General features: G+C 47.1%; 1 protein-coding gene and 1 pseudogene across 1 annotated transcript in view; both read left to right on the top strand.

The window, feature by feature from the left end:
- Positions 1-18420, top strand: part of LOC146802293 (E3 ubiquitin-protein ligase TRIM39-like) — a 116052-nt gene that overhangs the window by 74932 nt on the left and 22700 nt on the right. The window contains exon 5 of the mRNA XM_085621862.1: positions 14505-14557. Within this exon, the coding sequence (XP_085477988.1) occupies positions 14505-14557 (53 nt within the window). The remainder of the gene's footprint in view (positions 1-14504; positions 14558-18420) is intronic.
- Positions 726-14446, top strand: LOC146802294 (uncharacterized; annotated as a pseudogene).

Raw genomic sequence — 18420 nt, 5'->3', positions numbered from 1 at the left:
AAGCAGGAACGGCCAATATCTGGTCTATACGAGCACAAGCAGCTGACACGTGTTTCGTCCATTGGGCTTTGTCAAGGCTGCAGAAAATATACATACATTGGAATGGAACATCATCTCTCATGAAATCTTTTACGTAAAATTCTTACGTGTCAAAACTTCAAATAGCAGTGATGAGGCGAAGGAAAATAGTGACATGAGATTATATATGCCGGTCACAACGCAATGAGGATATTGTGTAAAAGTGCATTGTAGCGTCAGCTCACCCAAAGCCATAAAAAGTGTTACCCATGATAGGCGATGTTGAACGAAAGATGAGAACCCAAGGAACGGGGCCATAGAGAATGCCAGTAAATATTATAATACAAGCGAAAAACTAGATTTTGCATGCATTGTGCCCTATAAGATACGAAGAAATATGCATGTTTAGTGTTCCGTTTTGCATGCAAGGATAGAATAAACTTTAGTAGTGAGATTTAATAAGAATATAGAATACCTGAGCGCCCTGTAGTAAGGACAATGTCCAAAAGTAGTCCGAGAGATGCAGAGCAGATCTTGTCAGAATCTATTTAAAATATATATAAAATTGTATGTATATTCGACCATGCTGAGGGAAAAATAGTAGTGTGCGGAAAAGTAAACATTAGTACACCGCAAGGAGAGCGAAGTCTCCTGAGTAGTAGAAGGGGAAGTGCAAATAACAACATATAAAAGTAGACCAGTTCAGAATGGAAACTGATCACCCAGGTGAAACGAGGGAAGTGATTACATGTGTAGTGCAATACAATTAAAAGGGCCAATGTATGAATATTTGTCTTGTGAATTTCCTAGTGGAGTGGGAAATAAGCAAGAAGCATTTTATGACTGACTGGTGGTGATCGGTCAGTATAATACCAAAAGAGGCCATCTAGGGTAACCTACCAAACCCACACATTTCTGAAAACTAGAGACCCGGGAGAGTTCAGGGAGGTATGGCTTGCGTGGATCCCCCAACGTTTCCCTTGCCAGAATCCCCTGCAAACCTCAAATTTTGCTGAAAAAATGAAAATTTTCTCAAATGTCTGTGTGAGAAAGTTCTAGGATCACAGGACTGACACAAGTTTGCTGACACTCAGCGCTCCCCCAGGTCTCCCGATAAAAATGATACCTCACTCGTGTGGGTGGGTCAGGTACCCATGACAGGCAAGGGCCCAAAACATATTGTGGAGACTTCAAAATTACCCATCATAAAACAACCTGGTTTTGCAGGGAGGGGGCACCGGGGATTTTTTGCCCCTGGGATCGAGGCCATCTAGGGGAACCTACCAAACCCACACATTTCTGAAAACTAGACAACTTGGGGAGTCCAATGAGATATGGCATGCGTAGATCCCTCAACGTTTTCTTACCCAGATTCCCCTGCAAACCTCAAATGTAAGTAAAAATAATCACTTTCTCTGTAACTTTTTGCATGGGATCACCGTGCCAGCACAAATGTACTACCACCCAACATTCTCCTTGTTCTCCCGAGCAAATAATGATACCTCACCTAGGTTTGCAAGGGATTCTGGGAAGAGAACCTGGTGGAAGCCACACAAGTCACCCCATCCTGGATTCCCCTGGATGTCTAGTTTTCAAAATGTTATAGGTTTGCTAGGTTTACATGGGTGCCAGCAGAGCTAGGAGTTCAAAGTCTACAGCTAGGCACTTTGCAAAAGAAGGGTAGGTTTTCACTGTAAAAATGTGGTGTATCCATGCTGTGTTTTGCGCCGTTTCCTGTCACGGGCACCAGGCCTACCCACACAAGTGAGGTATCTTTTTTATCGGAAGACTTTGGGGAATGCAGTGTGTGTGGAATTTTGTGGATCCACGCAAATTCCAGAACTTTCCATCACAGAAATGTGAAGAAAATGTGTTTTTTTAATAAAGTTTGAGGTTGGCAAGGAATTCTGGGTAAGAGAACCTGGTAAAAGCGACACTAGTCACCCCATCCTGGATTCCACTGGGTGTCTAGTTTTAAAAAATGTATAGGTTTGCTAGGTTTCCCTAGGTGCCGGCAGAGCTAGGGTTCAGAATCTACAGCTAGGCACTTCACAAAGAAAGGGTCAGTTTTCACTGTAAAAATATGGTGTGTTCACGTTGCGTTTCGGGACGTTTCCTGTCGCTGGCACTAGGCCTACCCACACAAGTGAGGCACCATTTTTGCTGGGAGACTTCGGGAAACATAGAATAGTAAAAGAAGTGTTTTTGCCAATTGACTTTCTATGCATTTATCCCTTCCAAATGTAGGACAGTGTGTAAAAAAGTATAATTTTCAAAAAAGCCCTCTAATTCACTTGCTGGTATAGGTACCCACATAAATGGACTTGAGCAAATAACCACTGCTTCAAAATACCCTTTTGTTGTTCCCATTTCGGAAATACATAGGTTCGAGGCATATGAGCTGCAGATTACACACTTGTGCATAGATCGTCATCTGGCGTTGTGCCCGGATGTTTGCAGTTTGTTTTTCCTCTTGGAAAATCTTTGGAAGTCACGAGGTCGGTGACTCCTCCTTTGGATCGTATTGCGCATGGGATTTGGCTCCATCCTCAGATTGTTTTTTTCCGCCATCGGGCTCGGATGTGATCTTCGCGCTCCGGTTCCGAACAGCTTCCAGTTCGACGGTCGACGCGCAATCCTTACCCCAAACCGTGGTATTGTTTCGATCGCGATCTCCCCCACTCGACGCGCCTTCTCATCGGCACGGACCTTCAGTTCCAGTCGTCGACGGCGGCCTTCGGGCCTCTCCAAGCTTCGGTCCTGGCTAATGGAAAGGACTCCATTTAAAAAGTGCCCTCGATGTGGGTCCAGATTCCCCCACACCGATCTCCACGAGGTATGGAATCTCTGCCTCTCCCCTGAACACGAGGCTCGAGACTGTCCGGCGTGTAAGTCCTTCCGGTCCAAAAAGACTATTCGGGACCGAAGAGCCAGAAGAACTATGGCGCACTCCTCGACGACGATTCCGGAGGACATCTTCGGAGAAGGCATCGACGCTCCAGAGCGGTACACCAAAGAGGGCCTCGTCAGCGCTTCCGAGGCCGACGACTCAGATGTGGAGGACATCACCCCGGCGCAGAGGGTCGTGAGTACTGATTTCCCCCCACACCCCTGCTGGCACCGAAAAAGGCTCCGGTCACACCTTCGCCTCCGGGCCTAGGCAAGACCAAGGACACTGCTTCCAACACCGCACCTTCGCGCCGGTGATGAAGCCAAGCAAGCCTTCCGGCGGCTCGGGCTCGAGCCAGCCTATCCTCGGTGCTGATAAACACGCTTCGGCACCGAAAAAGAAGCCGACCTCCATATCGACACCAAGCTCCGCACCGAAGCACTCGGGGTCGAAACCCAGCTCTTCGGCACCGACACCACCTTCGGTGCCGACCAAAGCACACAAGGCCACCGGCACCGACACTTCGAGGCCGAAATCCATCTTGGCGCCGACCAAGCGTCCGGAGGTTCCAAAACCAGGTTCCAAACAACGAACCGGCACGGAAAAGCCTAAAAAGCCAACGGCCCCGACGCCTTCGGCGCCGACGAACAGACCAGCCTCACTGGACTTATTTACACCGGATCCCTTTCAAAAAACACTCACCAAGGATCCAAAAACTGGACATTTGACACTTTCTTCCAAAAAGAGACATTTGGAGAAGCCTGCTCCACCTCCGCCTCCAAAGAGGAAGGACTCTGCTACCTTTCCGTTCAGAATACCTTCCCCACCTCTCCCACCTCCTCCACCTTCTCCACCTCCACCCCCTCCGCCTTCTCCACCCCAACCTCATCGTTCTCCCACCCCTTCTCCACACGATGATGATCACGGGGACCCATATGATGACATAGGGGATGTCCCCCAGGACCTACCCACAGGGGACCCCACTCCTACAGGATCCCCAGACCCATGGGACGATTACAATATCCCGGATATCCCCAACGTCCCACAAGATGACCTTTACCCCTCCAGGCCATCTCCACCAGAAGACTCATTGGGGTTCCACCATGTACTTCAGAGGGCGGCACACTATCACGGGGTAGACTTGCATACCGACCCCGTGGAGGAAGATTTCCTCCTCGACACATTCGACACCACACATAGGTCTACCTCCATATTACCTATGCTTAAAGGAGTGGTAAAACATGCGCCAGAAGTTTTTAAGGACCCAGTTAGTGCCAGGGTCATTAACCCGCGCATAGAAAAGAAATACAAAGCTGCCCCCACAGATCCCTCCTACATCATAGATTCCCTAATGGTGTCCACTGCACGCAAAAGGGCAAATTCTCATCCGTCAGGCAAAACACCACCACCTGACAAAGAGTCAAAGCTACTGGACGCATCAGGAAAGCGCACTGCGTCACAAGCAGCCAATATGTGGCGTATCGCCAATACTCAAGCGCTATTGGCCAGATATGACAGGGCACATTATGACGAATTAGAAAGCATAATGCACCACCTCCCTTAAAAATATAAAGCTAGGGCCAACAAACTAATTCAAGAGGGTAAGACTATCACTAACACCTCTATACGCTGTGCCTTAGATGCAGCAGACACAGCTTCCAGAGCCATCAATACCAGCGTCCTCCTCCGTCGCCATGCTTGGCTAAGAATATCAGGGTTTAAACCGGAGGTACAAGCCTCCATCCTTAACCATTCCTTTGACCAGGAACATCTATTTGGCCAGAAAGTGGATGAGGCCCTAGAAAAATTGAAGAAGGATACGGATACGGCGAAATCCATGGGAGCCTTACAGTCACACCCTCCTAGACACTCCTTTCGCCGCTCTTCCTTTCGAAGTACATCTAGAGGCTACTCCTCAGACACCGCGTCCACTTCGTACAAATCCCCCACTCAGTTCACCATCACGAGGGGTTATCAAAGAGGCGGCTATAGGGGTAACAATAATAAAGGCAGAGGCAAAACAAACAACGCCCGCTCTGCCACAAAGCCTACCCAATGACTTCCCCCCGCCCCCCCACAGACCATTCCACTCCGGTCGGGGGCAGACTCCAACATTTCCTTCCCGTCTGGGCTACCATCACCTCAGACAAATGGGTAACACAGATAATTCAATCAGGCTACTGCCTAGAATTAATATCTACCCCCCCCAAACATTCCACCCAGGCAGCGCCCAATGTCACAAGATTATTTAATACTCCTAAAGCAGGAGGTAACCTCCCTCCTACAGAAACAGGCAATAGAACCTGTTCCTACCAACCAACAAAACATGGGAGTCTACTCCCTATATTTTCTCATACCAAAAAGGGACAAGACTCTGCGGCCCATCCTAGATCTCCGGCCCCTAAACACATACATACACTCCGACCATTTTCATATGGTAACGCTTCAGCAGGTACTTCCGCTCCTCTCCCAAAATGACTTTTTGACCACCTTAGACTTAAAAGACGATTATTTTCACATTCCAGTGTACAAAGCTCACCGCAAGTACCTCAGATTTGTAGTGGACGGACAACACTTTCAATTCAGATTGCTCTCGTTCGGAGTCACAACAGCGCCAAGGGTATTCACCAAGTGCCTAGCAGTGGTGGCAGCACATTTGCGAAGACAACACATCCACGTCTTCCCATACTTAGACGACTGGCTGATAAAAGCCAGGTCATACAATCAGTGTGTACAACACACGTCTACCACCATTCAATTACTCCACCAGCTGGGCTTCACAGTAAACCACCAGAAGTCTCATCTCCAACCATCCCACATAAAACAATACCTCGGTGCCACCATAGACACCTCAAGAGCACTAGCTTACCCCAATCCTGCCAGGATTGCAAGCATTCAAGCTCTGCGTGCAAAATTCATAGTACAACACTCCCTTCCAGCTCGAGTGTTTATGCAACTAATAGAGATGATGGCCTCTTGCATTTTCATAGTGCCTCACGCAAGACTCCAGATGCGTCCTCTCCAAGAGTGCTTAGCGCGCCAATTGAACCAGGCCCAGGGTCAATTAACAGATCTGGTGTTGGTAAACGGTCGCACCCATCGCTCTCTGCAGTGGTGGAACACCACAAACCTTTCCAAAGGTCGACCGTTCCTGAACCCGGTTCCTCAAATAGTTCTGACAACGGACGCATCGCTCTCCGGCTGGGGAGCTCATCTACTACATCTCACCACACAGGGCAAGTGGACACCTCAACAAAAGTCACTCCATATCAACCATCTGGAGTTACTAGCAATCTTCTTAGCCCTAAAATCTTCTCAAACTCAAATTTCAGGCAAGGCAGTCCTGATCCGAACAGACAACATGACAGCCATGTATTATATTCAAAAACAAGGCGGCACACACTCTCCACAGCTCTCTCACCTAGCACAGAGCATATGGAGATGGGCAATACCCCAGAAAATCTTTCTCCTAGCTCAGCATGTCACAGGAGTCCAAAACACAGTGGCAGGTCTGCTCAGCAGGCAGACACAACAGATCCACGAGTGGGAGCTTCACCCGCAAGTTCTTCACCCGTACTTTCAAATGTGGGGGCATCCACAGATAGACCTCTTGCCACCCACGAAAACGCCAAATGCCCAAGCTTCGCCGCCAGATACCCACACCCATTATCTAAAGGAAATGCGATATGGATGAACTGGTCAGGCAGATTTGCGTACGCTTTTCCGCCTCTCCCAATCATTCCACTAGTGGTGCGCAAACTACAACAACACTCCCTCACACTAATCCTAGTAGCTCCAACGTGGGCCAGACAACCGTGGTATACCACACTGCTTGAACTATCTGTAGTGCCACACCAAAAACTACACCTCTCTCCACACCTCTTAACCCAGAACCATGGAGAGATCAAACACCCGGACCCAGCGCAGCTCAACCTTGCAATCTGGCTCCTGAAGTCCTAGAATTCGGTTACCTAAATCTTCCCCCTGACTGTATGAACGTCATCAGAGAAGCTAGAAGACCTACCACTAGAGCGTGCTACGCCGCCAAGTGGAAACGTTTTGTTGTATATTGCCATAACAACACCATCAATCCATTGGACGTGTCCATTCAACACATAATAGGCTACTTACTCCACCTACAAAGGTGCAATCTAGCCTATACGTCCACTCAACTACACCTCGCAGCTATTACAGCTTACCTACAAAACAGGCAACATCTCTCACTCTTTAGAGTACCTGCCATTAAAGCCTTCATGGAAGGCCTTAAAAGAATAATTCCCCCCAGAGTGTCACCCTCACCTGTGTGGAACTTAAATATCGTTCTCACAAGGCTAATGGGGCCTCCCTTCGAACATCTGCATAAATGCGAACTACAATTCCTAACATGGAAAACCGCTTTTCTTGTAGCCATCACTTCCCTTAGAAGGGTCAGTGAGATACAAGCACTTACCATTCAAGAACCCTTTCTCCAAATGCACCATAACAAGGTTGTTCTCCGTACCAACCCAAAATTCCTCCCTAAAGTCATTTCTCCCTTTCACCTAAACCAAACAGTAGAACTACCAGTATTTTTCTCGCAACCACAGACCGTTGAATAAAGGGCTCTTCACACACTGGATGTCAAACGAGCCTTACTCTACTACATTCAGAGAACACAACCTTTCCGTAAGACCAAACAACTGTTTGTTTCTTTCTCTCCACCCCACAAAGGTAACCCCATCTCAAAATCGGGGATAGCTAGGTGGATTGTAAAATGCATTCAAATCTGCTACCATAAAGCAAAGCGAACGCTATCCATTCCCCCGAAAGCCCATGCTACACGAAAAATAGGGGCTTCCATGGCATTCTTAGGGAACATCCCCTTAGATGATAGCTGCAAAGCAGCTACATGGTCAACACCGCACACTTTCACCAAACACTATTGTGTAGATGTGCAAACTAAGCAACAGGCTAATGTGGGCCAAGCTGTACTCAAAACGTTATTTCAAACCACTGCAACAGATACGGGTGGTCGCCGCTAACGGTGGGTACTGCTATATAATCTATGCACAAGTGTGTAATCTGCAGCTCATATGCCTCGAACGGAATATGCTACTTACCAGTATGCATCTGTTCTTGGCATGTAGAACTGCAGATCTACACACGCCCACCCGCCTACCCGGCTTCCTTTATCTGTTCCAGTTTATCTTATTTAGATAGCACACACATGGGCATCTTCACTGTTACTACTACGCTCCATCTTTCCCTGATGGCGAAAAACAATCTGAGGATGGAGCCGAAGCCCATGCGCAATACGATCCAAAGGAGGAGTCACCGACCTCGTGACTTCTAAAGACTTTCCAAGAGGAAAAACAAACTGCAAACATCCGGGCCCAACACCAGATGGCGATCTATGCACAAGTGTGTAGATCTGCAGCTCTACATGCCAAGAACAGATGCATACTGGTAAGTAGCATATTCCTTTTCCTCGATCCCTATTTTTCACTCTTTATATTTTACCAAGTGAATTGCTGTACACCCGGTACACAATGAAAAACCATCGCAAGGCGCAGCTCAGTTACTGGCTCTGGGTTCTTGGTGAACCTACAAGTCCTATATATCTCCACAACCAGAAGGGTCCTGTGGATGTAACTGTATATTGCTTTAAAAAATCTGTCATACTTAACAGAAGTTACCGGTGACAACGTTGGCACAAATGGCTGAATTTTCAACTCATTTTCAATTTTCCCTATTTTTACTGTTACGTTCTATAAGAAAACCTTGAAGAATCTACACAAATGACCCCTTACTGAACTCAGAGTTTTGTCTACATTTCAGAAATGTATAGCTTTCCAGGACCCATTATTGCGTTCATACCCATTTGTACCAATAACTGAAAGGAGGTTTAAAGCACAAAAAAATAGCAAAAATGGGCAAAGTCCCAGTAAAATACCAAAACTTTGTAAATAAATTCGGTTTTCTGACAAAAGTCTGTCAGTCCCTGAAAGCTGGAAGATGGTGATATCAGCACCACAAACCATTTGTTGATACCATTTGCAGGGAAAAAACTGACGCTTTCATCTTCCAGTACGTTTTTCCAATTTTCCCCCCAAAATTTTACGGTATTTTGGCTAATTTCTGGGTCCCCTCCAGGGGAATACACAAACCTTGGGTACCTTTAGAATCCTCAGGATATTGTAAGAAAAGGACACAAATTTGATATGGATACTTTATATGGAGAAAAAGTTACTCATATCACCTTCCAGCTAAGTAAGCTGTGAGCCAAGACGCCTCTACCTGGAGTGTCTAACATATGTGTTTGCTGAATATTTCTTATAGTTTTGCCCATTTCTTAGCAAAACAGAGGTGTAGTAATAGGATGTTATAATTTTCTTTGCCATATCACAAAGGGACGCCATCTTTGATCTACTGATATAAAGCTGCTGACCCTGCCTTGCTTCAGTCTCCTCCGGAACTTCTTTCATGAGATCCCTGGAAGTCCATATAAAGCTGCCGACCCTCCCTTGCTTCAGTCTCCTCCTTCTTTCATGAGATCCTGGCTCCCCTGGATGGCCATATAAAGCTGCTGACCCTCCCTTGCTTCAGTCTCCTCCGGGGCTTCTTTCATGGGAACCTGACTCCCCTGGATAGCCATATAAAGCTGCCGACCCTCCCTTGCTTCAGTCACCTCCAGAGCTTCTTTCATAATCTCCTGGCTCCCCTGGATGCCTATATAAAGCTGCCAACCCTCCCTTGCTTCAGTCTCCTCCGGAGCTTCTTTCATGAGATCCTGGCTCCCCTGGATGCCCATATAAAGCTGCCGACCCTCCCATGCTTCAGTCTCCTCCTGAGCTTCTTTTGTAAGATCCTGGCTCCCCTGGATGCCCATATAAAGCTGCCGACCCTCCCTTGCTTCAGTCTCCTCCTCCTTTCATGAGGTCCTGGCTCCCCTGGACGCCCATATAAAGCTGCCGACCCTCCCTTGCTTCAGTCTCCTCCTGAGCTTCTTTTGTAAGATCCTGGCTCCCCTGGATACCCATATGAAGCTGCCGACCCTCCCTTGCTTCAGTCTCCTCCTTCTTTCATGAGATACTGGCTCCCCTGGACGCCCATATAAAGCTGTCGACCCTCCCTTGCTTCAGTCTCCTCCTGAGCTTCTTTTGTAAGATCCTGGCTCCCCTGGCTACCCATATGAAGCTGCCGACCCTCCCTTGCTTCAGTCTCCTCCTTCTTTCAGGAGATACTGGCTCCCCTGAATACCCATGTAAAGCTGCTGACCCTTCCTCGCTTCTGTCTCCTCCCTCGCTTCTTTCATGAGATCCTGGCTCCCCTGGACGCCCATATGAAGCTGCTGACCCTCCCTTGCTTCAGTCTCCTCCGGAGCTTCATTCATCGGTCCTGGCTCCCCTGGATGCCCATATAAAGCTGCCCCCATATAAAGCTGCCGACCCTCCCTTGCTTCAGTCTCCTCCTTCTTTCATTAGATCCTGGCTCCCCTTGATGCCCATATAAAGCTGCCGACCCTCCCTTGCTTCAGTCTTCTCCTTATTTCATGAGATCCTGGCTCCCCTGGACGCCCATATAAAGCTGCCGACCCTCCCTTGCTTCAGTCTCCTCCGGGGCTTCTTTCATGAGATCCTGGCTCCCTGGACGCCCATATAAAGCTGCCGACCCGCCCTTGCTTCAGTCTCCTCCGGAGCTTCTTTCATGGCAACCTGGCTCCCCTGGATCGCCATATAAAGCTGCCGACCCTCCCTGGCTTCGGTCTCCTCCTTCTTTCATGAGATCCTTGCTCCCCTGGATGCCCATATAAAGCTGCCGACCCTCCCTTGCTTCAGTCTCCACTTTCTTTCATTAGATCCCGGCTCCCCTAGATGCCCATATAAAGCTGCTGACCCTCCCTTGCTTCAGTCTCCTCCTTTTTTCATGAGATCCTGGCTCCCTTGGATGCCCATATAAAGCTGCTGACCCTCCCTTGCTTCAGTCTCCTCCGGAGCTTCTTTCATGAGATCCTGGCTCCCCTGGACGCCCGTATAAAGCTGCTGATCCTCCCTTGCTTCAGTCTCCTCTGGGGCTTCTTTAATTAGATCCTGGCTCCCCTGGACGCCTATATAAAGCTCCTTAACCTCTCTTGCTTCAGTCTCATCCAGACCTTTTTTCATGAGATCCTGGCTCCCCTCGATGCCCATATGATGCTGCTGACCCTCCCTTGCTTCAGTCTCCACCGGGGCTTCTTTCATGAGATCCTGGCTCCCCTGGATGCCCATATGAAGCTGCCAACCCTCCCTTGCTTCAGTCTCCTCCGGAGCTTCTTTTGTAAGATCCTTGCTCCCCTGGATACCCATATGAAGCTGCCGACCCTCTCTTGCTTCAGTCTCCTCCGGAGCTTCTTTCATGAGATCCTGGCTCCCCTGAATACCCATATAAAGCTGCTGACCCTTCCTCGCTTCTGTCTCCTCCCTCGCTTCTTTCATGAGATCCTGGCTCCCCTGGATGCCCATATAAAGCTGCCGACCCTCCCTTCCTTCAGTCTCCTCCCTCGCTTCTTTCATGAGATCCTGGCTCCCCTGGATGCCCATATAAAGCTGCCGACCCTCCCTTCCTTCTGTCTCCTCCCTCGCTTCTTTCATGGGATCCTGGCTCCCTTGGACGCCCATATAAAGCTGCCGAGCCTCTCTTGCTTCAGTCTCCTCTTTCTTTCATGAGATCGTGGCTCCCCTGGATGCCCATATAAAGCTGCCGACCCTCCCTTGCTTCAGTATCCTCCTTCTTTCTTGAGATCCTGGCTCCTCTGAGTGCCCATATAAAGCTGCCGACCCTCCCTTGCTTCAGTCTCCTCCGGAGCTACTTTCATGAGATCCTGGCTCCCTTGGATGCCCATATAAAGCTGCTGACCCTTCCTTGCTTCAGTCTCCTCCGGGGCTTCTTTCGTGAGATCCTGGCTCCCCTGGATGCCCATATAAGGCTGCTGACCCTCCCTTGCTTCAGTCTCCTCTGGGGCTTCTTTCATGAGATTCTGGCTCCCCTGGACGCCCATATAAAGCTGCTGACCCTCCCTTGCTTCAGTCTCCTCCGGAGCTTCTTTCATGAGATCCTGGCTCCCCTCAATGCCGATAGGAAGCTGCTGACCCTCCCTTGCATCAGTCTCCTCCGGGGCTTCTTTCGTGAGATCCTGGCTCCCCTGGATGCCCATATGAAGTTGCCGACCCTCCCTGGCTTCAGTCTCCTCCGGAGCTTCTTTCATGAGATCCTGGCTCCCCTGGATGCCCATATAAAGCTGCCGACCCTCCCTGGCTTCGGTCTCCTTCTTTCATGAGATCCTGGCTCCCCTGGATGCCCATATAAAGCTGCCGACCCTCCCTTGCTTCAGTCTCCTCCAGAGCTTCTTTCATGAGATCCTGGCTCCCCTGGATGCCCATATAAAGCGTCTGACCCTCCCTTGCAATTTTTGAAAAAAAATTTGGGTAAAAGGAAGTGGTTTAGTGTTAAACAAGAAGATCACCTTTGGAAGAACCAGCATCTTAATGGTGTTCACCCTCCATAGATACTTTGGGGCAAATTTTCCCTCCAACTTGTAAGGAGAGCATTTATATCACGGTGTTGCTTGAACATGAAATACCTTTGAAAAACAATAGGCGCTTGGCAAAACAGGAACAGTTTGTTTAATTAAACATAGCGGCCGGGAGAACAGTTAAAGGCACAGGGTCTGAGTACTGTCTCAATTCACAATCGATCTGTATCATTCTTATTTACAATTCATTATAGGCTATAAAATGTTTCTGGTGATCCTTGTAGGGAGAGGAATGTAAGTTGCTCCCTCTAGATTCATAAATTAATTTTAATTGATAATCCAGGTGGGCCTCGACCTTCTATGGACAAAATGCGGCCAGTGGTTAAAGTGTCCAGATGTCTGGCACGGGGAGCACGTGATCACTGCGTGTGCTGCGATCTGATTGGCTCTATGTTCCTAATTCATGTGGCATCTGACTTTATGCTGTTTTTGGAGCACGCGTACCCCCTCCAGCCATGCGTGCTTTATTGGGGCCATTCTCCCTTAACCATTGTAGTGTCGGTTCACTAATCTGTGGGATTGATCTCGGGTTTCCCGTCCATGCATTTGTCTGCCGGCTACGTGCCACCCCACCTGTGGCCTGTCAATCAGTAACCTTGGGCCTAGGTCTCAGTGCTTGCCGGACTACGTATTTGCGAGTCGAGGTTGATGTGGCGTTCACAACGGGTGAATTTGTTAATAAGGACGAGATCTTGTTCACATAAATGAATGTATCATTTGTCATATCAGCATTGATTTTTTCCTAATTAACAGTGGGATACCTTAGTTAAGTTTACATCCGATATTTCCTCAAACTCTGAGTTCCGATGCGCCCAAGATTCCTAATCTGATTTCTGGTTTGAAGCCCTACTTTCTCTCTAGCCCGGTCTTTACCTTATTGATTAGATACCCTGACAGACTCCCAAAATCTCTGGCATGCGTCTCAAGCTGTGGAACACAGAGCTCTGGCTTCGATGCATACAGAACTATGTCATCAGCGTGCAGTGCTAGTCTGGTTGGTAACCCTGCAGCTTCAAAGGGAAGAATGGTCTAATCCTGCCGAATCATCTGGGAAAAGGGCTCAATATATACACGGAACAGAATTGGCGACACAGGACACCGCTGTCTAGTTCCCCTGGATATCTGAAATGAAGCTGTAAGTTCGCCATCCATAATCTTAGCTGCCGGCACCTTATATAGCATTTGCACAACTTCAGTAACATTGCTGCTGAAACCATAATCCTGCAATACCTCCCAAAGATAGAACCAATTAACCCTATCAAATGCTATAGCAGCATCAATTCTTGCCATTGTCAACAGGAGATTAGAGGCTTCGGCCATATCATTCGCACCGACAAGTCAATGGGTTAATTCATACAGCTTCCTTCCAGGCACAAACCACTTTTGATCGAAATGGATCAACTTTTGAAGGACATCTGACAATCTCTTAGCCAAAATTCCTGGAATCATTTTGTAATCACAGTTCAATTAAGATATAGGTCTGTAGGAATCTGCTAACCTAATATCTTCACCCGGCCTAAGGATCATAACTACAGTTGCCTCATATTAGGAAGGTGGAATTTAGCAGCCTTCCAGAGAGATCTCATTAAAATAAGATACCCAGAAACAGAAAGAGGATTGAGATGGGATCCCGTCTGGACCTGCTGCTTTCCCTTTACTGAGCCTCCTAAACTGTTCCCTTATCTCTCCCTCTGTGATCCTTCCCCTACGGCCTAAAATCTGCTGTTCCGTAAGACATGGGAGTTTTTGTTTTGCAACCAGTTTTTCATTACTAACATCTGGGTTCAAATCTTTCTTATATATCCCACTAAAGCTACCCTACATCTTGGTTGTAGAGGAATGGTAACACGGTTTACACTGGCAGGGATTGGATGTGACAATGTTGTGTTGTGGGTGCTGTTGTGTATGAACAGTAACTCACACTGAGCTCTAGTCCGCAGGCGCTGCTCTTAATACTGAATCGTATTTCAACTACAGGTCCTATGTGATGTTCATCCTTTGTTCCTGGTGCTCTATAATACAAATATGATGTGTGTGTTATTACAGGTGTAATAATGTGAAGATTCAGTGCCCAGAGGTGGTGGTGAAGAGTTATAAAGGTAAATATCATTGCGATGATTAGCTCTGAATATTACTGTTCATGAAAATGATATGGTGTGGTGTGGTGTGCTGTGGTGTGCTATGGTATGGTGTGGTGTGGTGTGGTATGGTGTGGTGTGGTGTGCTATGGTATGGTGTGGTGTGGTATGGTGGGCTATGGTATGGTGTGGTGTGGTATGCTATGGTATGGTGTGGTGTGATACGGAATAGTATGGTATGTATAGAATATTATGGGATGGTATGGTATGGAATGTTATGATGGTGTGGTGTATTATAGGGTGAGATCGTGGTATCATATGGTATAGTGGTATGGGATGGTTTGGTATGGTGGTAATGGATGGAATGGGATGGCGGAATGGTATGGTGTGGTGTGCTATGGTATTTTATCGTATGGTGTGGTATGGTATGGTTTGGTGTGGTATGGTATGGTATGGTATGGTATCGTATGGCATTTAGTGGTAACGTGCGCTCACGTCAGGGTACAGTTACTTGATTTGTGTCTCTAAACTTTGTCTTTTCCAGATTTTTCTAGATTTCTACTTATCTCCATTCTGTATACGCGCTGCCGCATTTCCTTTGTTTAAATCATTCTTCCCCTTGGACATTCATACTAAGTTTATCGGAAATTCAGATGCAGTTATTTCACACCTCACATTAATGATACTGCTAGGCTTGACTACTGCGAGCAACTCATTCCTGCAGTATTCTGGGACTTTTGAAAGGGGAATTACCTCAGAATTTGGTATTTACCACATAACACATTCTATTTTCCAGAGTTTTAGCACCAACAGGGACCTAGTGCATGCATCTACACAGACCCAGCTCATGCACCTACACTGACCTAGCACATGCACCTACACTGACCTAGTGCATAAACCTACACTGACCTAGCGCATGCATCTACATGGACCCAGCTCATGCACCTACATTGACCTAGCACATGCACCTACACTGACCTAGTGCATAAACCTACACTGATCTAGCGCATGCATCTACACTGACCTAGTGCATGCACCTACACTGACCTAGAGCATGCACCTACACTGACCTAGCACATGCATCTACACTGACCTAGCGCATGCACCTACACTGACCTAGCGCATGCATCTACACTGACCTAGCGCATGCACCTACACTGACCTAGCACATGCATCTACGCTGACCTAGCACATGCACCTACACTGACCTAGCGCATGCACCTACACTGACCTAGCGCATGCATCTACACTGACCTAGCGCATGCACCTACACTGACCTAGCGCATGCACCTACACTGACCTAGCGCATGCATCTACACTGACCTAGTGCATGCATCTACACTGACCTAGCGCATGCACCCACACTGACCTAGCGTATGCACCTACACTGACCTAGCGCATGCATCTACACTGACCTAGCGCATGCACCTACACTGACCTAGCACATGCATCTACACTGACCTAGCGCATGCACCTACTCTGACCTAGAGCATGCACCTACACTGACCTAGCGCATGCATCTAAACTGGCCTAGCGCATGCACCTACACTGATCTAGCGCATGCACCTACACTGACCTAGCGCATGCATCGACACTGACCTAGCGCATGCACCTACACAGATCTAGCGCATGCACCTACACTGACCTAGCGCATGCATCTACACTGACCTAGCCCATGCACCTACACTGACCTAGCGCATGCACCTACACTGACCTAGCGCATGCATCTACGCTGACCTAGCGCATGCATCCACACTGACCTAGCACATGCACCTACACTGACCTAGCGCATGCACCTACAATGACCTAACACATGTATCTACACCGACCCAGCTCATACACCTACATTGACCTAGTACATGCACCTACAATGACTCGCTAGTACAGTATAACTTGGAGTAGCTCTGTCACTCTGTACCTTATAATGCAGTGTACTGAGTAGTACAGTAGACCTTCTAATAGCTCTGTCACTCAGTACCTTCTAATACTCATGAGTACAGTATACCTTTAAGTCGCTCTGAAACTCTGTACCTTAAAATAAAGAGTAGTCACTATTACAGTACACCTTCTAGTAGCTCTGTCACGCTGTACCATCCACTGCAGTGTACCGACTAGTACTGTATACCTTGGAGTAGATGTGTCACACTGTAGCATCCAATACAGTGTACTGACTCTTACAGTATATTTTCAAGGAACTCTGTACCATCTAATGCAGTGTACTGAATAGTACTCTATACCTTCTAGTAGCTCAGTTACCATGTACCATCTAATATAGAGTATTGACAATTCCAGTATGCCATGGAGCGGCTCAGTCACACTGTAACATCCAATACAGTGTACTAACTGGTACAGTACACCTTCAAGTAGCTCTGTCACTCTGTACCATCTAAAGCAGTGTAGTACAGTATGCTTTCTAGTAGTCCGATCACTCTGTACCATCTAATACAGTGTACTGACTACTACTGTATACCTTGGAGTAGCTCTGCGGTGTACTGTCTAGTACAGTGTACCTTAGAATAGCTCTAGCACTCTACACCATTTAATGCAGTGTACTGACTAGTACAGTACACCTTCTACTAGCTCTGTCAGTGTACTGACTAGTCCTTTATCCCTTCTAATAGTCCTCTTACTCTGTACCATCATATGCAGTGCACTAACTAGTACTGCATATCTTAGAGTAGCCTTGTCACGCTGTGCCATCGAATGCAGGTTGCTAACTAGTCCTTTATCCCTAATAGTTTGGTAACTAGTACAGTATACCTTGGAGTAGCCTTGTCACTTTATACCATCCAATGGAGTGTACGGACTAGTACAGTATACCTTATAATAGCTCTGTCATTCTGTACCATCTAATGCAGTGTACCGACTAGTACTGTATACCTTCTAGTACCTCTCTTACTCTGCACCATCTAATGCAGTGCACACATTAGTACAGTATAACTTCTAATAGCTCTGTCACTCTGTGCCATCTGATTCAGTTTACTGACTAATACATTACACCTTTGGGTAGGTCTGTCACTCTGTACCATCTAATACAATATACTGAGTAGTACTGTATACCTTGGAGTAGCTCTGTTACTCCGTATCATCTACTGCAGCGTACTGACTCTTACTTTATACCTTATTTTTATTTTTTTCAAAATAATCTTTATTCATTTTATTTTAAATACCTGTCGATCCACCCCCTCACCGGACCCCCCAGCCCCCACCTCAGACAGGTAAAACATCATTGCATCAAACATAATTAATCAAGTGCAGTGCAATACATGACATCATTTCATAATTAAAATACATATACACTCCCAAGGATCTGTCAATCCGATACAATCCTGTTAAAGACCAATTTGTGTGACGCCCATAAAACATTCCTAAAGTGACGTGTGCAGATTTCCTCTTACAATATAAACGCCATTATTCAGCCAGAAAAAACCACAGGGGAAAATAAATGCATATACTCGATCATGTCCCGCTTCGACCTTGAATCCAAGTAATCAGGAGGTCCCAGATTTTCATGCCTTTTCAGCGTAAGCGACTCCCTTTCCGTCTATATATAGCTATTTCCAAACTATACGTTGCTCATAATCTGGCGAGCCGTTGTTGAAAAGCAGGTGACCTAGAGTCCAGCCAGGCGGAAGCAATACACATCCTTAAGACCGCCATAGATATAAAAATCAATTCATGACCCTTCCCCATTCGATTTGCTTTAGAAATCCCTAACAATATTACATCCTTTGACAATATTATTTCAGTTTTTAACACCTCCGATAAAAAATCTGGTATATCCTTGATTAATTTTTGCAATACGTTACAAGATGCAAATATGTGAATGATATCAGCATTATAAAGTGCACAATGTGGACAGAATGATCCCTTTTCAGCCCCCC

Source organism: Triturus cristatus, chromosome 8 (assembly GCF_964204655.1).
Source record: "Triturus cristatus chromosome 8, aTriCri1.1, whole genome shotgun sequence".
Classification (NCBI taxonomy): Eukaryota; Metazoa; Chordata; class Amphibia; order Caudata; family Salamandridae; genus Triturus; species Triturus cristatus.
Note: the sequence above shows the minus strand (reverse complement) of the source record. Positions and strands in the feature narration are given on the sequence as shown.